Source organism: Anopheles aquasalis, chromosome X (genome assembly GCF_943734665.1).
Source record: "Anopheles aquasalis chromosome X, idAnoAquaMG_Q_19, whole genome shotgun sequence".
Classification (NCBI taxonomy): Eukaryota; Metazoa; Arthropoda; class Insecta; order Diptera; family Culicidae; genus Anopheles; species Anopheles aquasalis.
Genome location: NC_064876.1, coordinates 3,962,943 through 3,970,442, shown reverse-complemented (window position 1 = coordinate 3,970,442; position 7,500 = coordinate 3,962,943). Strand labels below are relative to the sequence as shown.

The 7,500-nt window shown below is 45.9% G+C and overlaps 3 protein-coding genes across 8 annotated transcripts in view; 1 reads left to right on the top strand and 2 right to left on the bottom strand.

The window, feature by feature from the left end:
- Positions 1-7,500, top strand: part of LOC126581325 (uncharacterized) — a 46,388-nt gene that overhangs the window by 18,339 nt on the left and 20,549 nt on the right. The window contains exon 6 of one of the 6 annotated variants that reach the window (XM_050244916.1): positions 5,471-5,771. The exons of 4 other annotated variants lie outside the window; for them this stretch is intronic. The gene's annotated coding sequence lies outside the window, so the exon portion shown is untranslated. Of the gene's footprint in view, positions 209-5,470; positions 5,772-7,500 lie in introns of those variants that run through there. One more of the 6 variants, XM_050244944.1, reaches the window with a different exon arrangement.
- LOC126575800 (uncharacterized) lies at positions 704-5,504 on the bottom strand. Its single transcript, XM_050236715.1, has 2 exons — positions 5,489-5,504; positions 704-3,504 (listed from the first exon to the last, which is right to left on the bottom strand). The coding sequence occupies exons 1-2, from the start codon at positions 5,502-5,504 to the stop codon at positions 1,751-1,753; spliced, it is 1,770 nt and encodes a 589-aa protein (XP_050092672.1). The 3' UTR covers positions 704-1,750.
- LOC126575710 (uncharacterized) overlaps positions 6,267-7,500 on the bottom strand; it is a 4,810-nt gene continuing 3,576 nt past the window's right edge. The window contains exon 2 of the mRNA XM_050236587.1: positions 6,267-7,500. This exon is cut by the window's right edge and continues 1,573 nt beyond it. Coding sequence (XP_050092544.1) covers positions 7,314-7,500 — 187 coding nt within the window. The 3' untranslated portion in view covers positions 6,267-7,313.

The window sequence follows — 7,500 nt, the reverse complement described above, 5'->3', positions numbered from 1 at the left end:
CTTAAAGGAGCTAATTTTTACAAAATGCGATAGTTGGCACGAAATACACGACAGAGGTTCGGAAACACCGTCTTCTACGGAGTCGGATCAAGACGAATAATTAGATGCAGCGTTTAAACCTAATAGTGCACTTATGGAACGTAGATGGAATCAGATGCGTGTATGAATTGAAGTATTTCGCAATAAATGAAGTGAGTTCCTACATTAACGTTTTGGTTAAAAATTTTTGGTGTGTATCCCACCCCCCGGGGGGGGGGGGGGGGGCCTTCTATCCTACTTGAATGATGGAGGACTCGAAGCTGTGATCCGCTGGCCTAGCTGCTCCATGCGTCATACGATGAGCACCAGGCATTGTCCATGTAAAAATTAAATTGGGCGGACCGTGTTACGTTACCCACACCCAACCGATTGCCGCCCAAGAAATGAAGCACGCCGAGCAGGGTGCCTACCTTCGGATTAGGACATAGGTGCAGGCAGAGTGCCAGGTTCGTTCGAGGGCTGACGCAAATCACCGGAGGAAGAGAAAAGCAAATCGGAATGTAACCGCACTATGGTATGTTTGCTTCTGTTGATGATTGCATTATGAAATCCGTAAATCAAGTTTTACAGTTTCTACTAGACTAAAGTATGTTTAATGTTTCGTTATTTTTTTTCTTTCAATTTTAAAGATGCTTTTCGGGGAAAAGCAGTAGCTGCATTGTTTTGTATAAAATCTCTTTTTATTCGATCGTCGATGGAAGATACCGTTTGGTAGATATTTTCCGCTGGCTGAGGAGGGAGCGAGCGGTGGACGTTAAGCCATCCACAATAATGGGCGACTTGCAGTTTACAGCCTCCGTGCGATTGGGAGGAAGCTTAAGTAATTGAGAGTACAAAAAAAAATCCCATTTTTTCATTTTTGTTTCGAAACTGCTGCCACAGACGTTATGGCACACATTGTAAGCATTGATCTCGCACGGTACGCGTTACACATTATTGGTATACTAAACATACGAAGTATAGTTAAAATATTATTAAAAAAAAAACCGATGGACTGCACTTAGGGAATGATTAAATGTTTCGCTGCACGCAAGCCGCCGCAACCGATCGGACGATCGTAGAAGGAGATAATCAATTCACAATGCTTGGTCGGTCATAGGCTTGGCGGCTATGCTCGCGCAGATTAAAGGCACAACGTTGTTAGTGGATTTAGGCGTTACTACGTTTTAGGCCATCGACTGTCTATCGCGCAACTATTTTACAAGCCCCATCTGCTGGGTTGGTCATTGTTTGTGCATTCGTTATCGTTCGTTTTTGGCAATCAATACCATCGTTTGTTCGAAGGACGGAGTAGGTGTCTGTGATACGCTAGTTCAAAACTTTTCCTTCGCGACACGGACACTGCAGTGCACTGGGGCAGTACGGTTATGGTAGCTGGTAAACAGAAATCACGCAGATCAAACAGTTGCTCGATCCAGTAACCGATGTCACGATTGTACCCATTGCAAAGGCATCCGTCGTTCAACAGTTCATATCACATTTGGATAACGCTAACAAAACCATGCTGCAATCCGATGACAATCAGCCCCAACATTCTACCTGTTTAATTTTTTTTTTTTCAACATACAAAGTGCACTTTCGGTTTGTACAGCAGGCGAATGGTTAAAAACAAAACTCACTGATGCGATAACAAAGCAAGGAAAAGATGTAGCGAGAACAAGGAGAAAAATATTAAAAGGAAAACCCAGCTCGTGCCACCCCTGTCACCGGCTCAAACTCGCTTCGGTTTGCTGATGGTGGCATAGTTGATCGTTGCGGAAAGATTTCGTTGATCGTCGGGCCCGTTGAAAATGGAAAACTCAAACTCTTCGTCCGTCGGCAACCGGCGACCCTGGCTGCCGGTCCCGTAGCCAATCGGTTGACCGTGCAGAGACGCGTGATGTTGCTGGAGTGGAGACGAAGCCAGCGGACCGCTGCCGACAGTCGTGATGGTTGTTGTTGTTGTAGTCGTTGTTGCTTGTGATGATGATGATGATGATGATGTTGATGATGGATCACCGATAATCTCGTAATCGTCCGATGGCAGCGGAGCAACACCCCCAACACCGGCCAGCGGTGGCCGGATCGGTACGATCGTTTTGTAATCACCCGAGGAGTGGCGAGTGGTGGGACGAAAAAAATTGAGCCTATCGTACTCCACCTGTTGCACCACAAGCTGGTGCTCGGTGTCGCGGCCGGTACCATTGGCGCTATGCGCGGTTGGAAGCGATGTGACACAAGATGCCATCCCGCAGGCCTTGGTCGCACCCAGCGTATGGGACGATTCGGTGTGTTTGACGTCGTTCAAACCGTACAGTTTCCAGGCGTCGGTAATGTCTTTGACACACTCATAGTCCAGCTCCTTGACTGGGTAGCTGTCGCGATCGCTGTTTGCCGCACCGCCCGATACGACGAAGATTGGCGGATTCCGTTGGCTGCCGGAGCACGGCACATTTGCCGTGGTGTTGCCGCCCGTTTTGATAAAGACGGTTGAAACGTTATTCGACTGCTTGGTGTCCGTCGTTTGCTCCGCCATGGATGTGGTTCCCAGCGGCAACACACCTGGTTTGCGCGGCGGTTTGGTAGGAACTACATTTTTCCCATGAGCACCACCATGCTGGGTAGCAGCAGTATCGTGGATCACGGGCAGTAGATCGATCGGGGGAAGGTGCAATGCGGACACGCTATCGTCGCAGTGACCACCCGGCAGCGGGCTGCGAGATCCAGGTTCCATCGCTAGTGCGGCGCAGAGCTGGCTACTAATGCCGTGCGCCTCGTGCTCGAGGGCGGACGATGAGATGATCTTCTTCATCGACTTCATCTTCGTCAGCATACAGCGGAAGATGTCCTGTGGGTTGGCGTTGTCCAGCTTGAACGTACCCTCGCCCGTGTTACATTTCCGTCCGGCCTCGAACGTGAACTTTCCCTCCCGGTAACCATACTTCCGGATGTACCGATACGGCCACATGGCTACCGTAATACTTTCGTCTTCGTAGCACTTCAGTCGCATGTCCGTCTGACCCAGCTCGAGCGTATACATCTTCGGTTCGATGCCGTTTTTGATTGAAGCATCGGTCGCGATGAGCGTCACCGTGTAGATGCCTTCGCTGTACGACGAGCAGTACAAATCGTTGTCCTCCTCGATCGTGTTTAGTCGCGGCGGGGGTGGAGTTTGGTTCGACTTATCCTTGAACGCCACTATCTGCAAAGCATTCGTCCACTGGCGGGCCAGTGATTCATCGGCCGAATGCAGCTGTATCTGGCCTGTCTTCGAAACGATGTTGATCGTGTTCTGGGGTGGCTGGTCCAGCACTATCTTCACGCAGTTCTCGAGCGTTACAATACGCGTCGTCTTGTCGTTCTCCGTGTCGCTGATCTCGAGCCGCTCAATCCCGTGGCGGCTTGCTTTGAACAGTTGACAGTATTTCACCTGGAGGAGAGACAAAAGGAACACAGAAGCACCATGAAGGCATGTACAGGGCCGTCCTCAATCACAAACACAACAACACACATGACAGTTGGACAAAGCAATCAGAAAAGAAGGCAAGAACAATGCGAAAGAGGGACAGCTGATTATGCTCGGTTGCCATTTATAAAAGGGCCAGTAAAAGCAAGCGTAAACAAAGCACCCACATAGCACATACCGAAATGAAGAGAAGAAAGTCTTAAAATATTGGAAAAGTTTTTTCATAAATCAACTAATCTCGTCGATTTATGATTTCTGCGACCAAAAACACGAATGTAATTGCATTTGACGTTTGCGTAACTTTTACGCGTTTATGCCTGCCACACGAAGCGTAAACTTTTCACGTAAACGCTTCGTCTACCTCCGGCTAAATAGCTAAATTATTCGCCTATCTCCCACAACGGAATGATAATACAATCAACGATTCAAATCAAATTCTTACAGCAGAATAGCATCACTATTCTGCTATGACGTTGTATGACTATTCTGCTATGATTTGTATGTAATTCTACTGTAGAACAGGCAGCTTTGTTCAGTTACTGCTTCATAACTAACCCTTCAGTAACACCGCAGATCGAAAAGGTGCGCGGGAAATTCCTGAACGGTGAGCGAGCAGACGAAAGTAAACGATTTGTGCTTCTTTGCGATTTGTGCTTCTGGTGAAAGGAAAACTGTGTAGAAAATGTCGTCAGATCGTAAAATAATCAAAGCCACACGTAGGAAGAAAGAAGATTTCATCAACTATCTACCCGAAGAGGAAAGCAAGCATTATTTGGAGCTATTTCAACACTTCGATTTCATTTGTTGTTTTCCTTAACAGGTTCTCTGTATGATTTTCGACAAACTGGATCTCGAAACCGTGAAAAACGCGGCTGCAACATGCCAGAGATGGCACGACATCATATTTTCGACCGGATATGTAAACAGATTTGTATTCCAAATGAACATAAAATATGGCAACGAAGCAAGCACACAGATGCATATAAAGGAGATTGTAGCTATGGTGGCAAACTCTCAACGGCGCTATCGACACCTATACTGGGACTCTGGACAACTATTAATGGGGCCGTCTAATGGATATTCAAATTTGTGGCAGGCTATTCATCCGAAAGTTACGACACATCTCTATTCATTAGATATTTCCTATGTGAATACTTTCGATTTCTTTTCCTTGATAGCTGATGCGCTACCGATGATGTCGGCGCTCCGATCGCTTACGATAATGTCCAACGCACGGAAATTCCGTGCTCAGGATCCCATAATAACTCTCCGTAGCGATAATCTGAAGTATTTAGATATATTTTGCTGGTACAAATTCCGACTGGATATGCCACATTTGACTTCATTTGAAGGTAGACTTTACGGATTGTCGCTTCCTGACGGCATCCGGGAGGCATCCGCAGTAAGAAGCCTGAAGGATTTTACGGTCTACTCGAACACTTTCGAAGATTTAAATGAACAGAACAAATCGATGCTCCTATCCATTTTTCGTCAGGCTAGACTGGAAAAAATTCGGTATTTTACACTAGAGAGTGAGATCTTCTCTCTAATTTGTGAAACATGTATAACACTGCGAGAACTTCACCTTAAACCTCACTATTCAGTTGTTTTAGATATAGAGAATCTTGCAAACCTCCCGCATCTTCGTAAACTTGTAATCAAACACTGTGCAATGGACATTGACATATCGATGATAAATCAGTTGGAGGAACTGCATCTGATCGATTTAGAAAACGTTGTAAAAATCCCTACCTCCGTCAGGAAGCTTCTGGTGGATGTCTCGACGGATAACGAACTAAACATGAGTCAGTCAATCCTTAGCTGCAGTACTCAATTGAAAGAACTGGTAGTGGATATTTATGAGGAGGATGAATATTTAAAATGCCATGCACCGCGTCGTATAATGCAAACTTTACCACATTTAAAACAACTTAAAAAACTCAAGTTTATTAATGGACGTTTCTGGGAATCAAATTTCCTCCGCAGGGGCGCTCCCATGCATACTCTGCACCAGCTGCATTTCGTGGAATCGAACGTTGAGTCCAATCGTTTTAAGCAGATCAAGCAAATATTTCCCAACTTAAAGGAGCTAATTTTTACAAAATGCGATAGTTGGCACGAAATACACGACAGAGGTTCGGAAACACCGTCTTCTACGGAGTCGGATCAAGACGAATAATTAGATGCAGCGTTTAAACCTAATAGTGCACTTATGGAACGTAGATGGAATCAGATGCGTGTATGAATTGAAGTATTTCGCAATAAATGAAGTGAGTTCCTACATTAACGTTTTGGTTAAAAATTTTGGTGTGTATCCCACCCCCCGGGGGGGGGGGGGGGGGGCCTTCTATCCTACTTGAATGATGGAGGACTCGAAGCTGTGATCCGCTGGCCTAGCTGCTCCATGCGTCATACGATGAGCACCAGGCATTGTCCATGTAAAAATTAAATTGGGCGGACCGTGTTACGTTACCCACACCCAACCGATTGCCGCCCAAGAAATGAAGCACGCCGAGCAGGGTGCCTACCTTCGGATTAGGACATAGGTGCAGGCAGAGTGCCAGGTTCGTTCGAGGGCTGGCGCAAATCACCGGAGGAAGAGAAAAGCAAATCGGAATGTAACCGCACTATGGTATGTTTGCTTCTGTTGATGATTGCATTATGAAATCCGTAAATCAAGTTTTACAGTTTCTACTAGACTAAAGTATGTTTAATGTTTCGTTATTTTTTTTCTTTCAATTTTAAAGATGCTTTTCGGGGAAAAGCAGTAGCTGCATTGTTTTGTATAAAATCTCTTTTTATTCGATCGTCGATGGAAGATACCGTTTGGTAGATATTTTCCGCTGGCTGAGGAGGGAGCGAGCGGTGGACGTTAAGCCATCCACAATAATGGGCGACTTGCAGTTTACAGCCTCCGTGCGATTGGGAGGAAGCTTAAGTAATTGAGAGTACAAAAAAAAATCCCATTTTTTCATTTTTGTTTCGAAACTGCTGCCACAGACGTTATGGCACACTTTGTAAGCATTGATCTCGCACGGTACGCGTTACACATTATTGGTATACTAAACATACGAAGTATAGTTAAAATATTATTAAAAAAAAACCGATGGACTGCACTTAGGGAATGATTAAATGTTTCGCTGCACGCAAGCCGCCGCAACCGATCGGACGATCGTAGAAGGAGATAATCAATTCACAATGCTTGGTCGGTCATAGGCTTGGCGGCTATGCTCGCGCAGATTAAAGGCACAACGTTGTTAGTGGATTTAGGCGTTACTACGTTTTAGGCCATCGACTGTCTATCGCGCAACTATTTTACAAGCCCCATCTGCTGGGTTGGTCATTGTTTGTGCATTCGTTATCGTTCGTTTTTGGCAATCAATACCATCGTTTGTTCGAAGGACGGAGTAGGTGTCTGTGATACGCTAGTTCAAAACTTTTCCTTCGCGACACGGACACTGCAGTGCACTGGGGCAGTACGGTTATGGTAGCTGGTAAACAGAAATCACGCAGATCAAACAGTTGCTCGATCCAGTAACCGATGTCACGATTGTACCAATTGCAAAGGCATCCGTTGTTCAACAGTTCATATCACATTTGGATAACGCTAACAAAACCATGCTGCAATCCGATGACAATCAGCCCCAACATTCTACCTGTTTAATTTTTTTTTTTTTCAACATACAAAGTGCACTTTCGGTTTGTACAGCAGGCGAATGGTTAAAAACAAAACTCACTGATGCGATAACAAAGCAAGGAAAAGATGTAGCGAGAACAAGGAGAAAAATATTAAAAGGAAAACCCAGCTCGTGCCACCCCTGTCACCGGCTCAAACTCGCTTCGGTTTGCTGATGGTGGCATAGTTGATCGTTGCGGAAAGATTTCGTTGATCGTCGGGCCCGTTGAAAATGGAAAACTCAAACTCTTCGTCCGTCGGCAACCGGCGACCCTGGCTGCCGGTCCCGTAGCCAATCGGTTGACCGTGCAGAGACGCGTGATGTTGCTGGAGTGGAGAC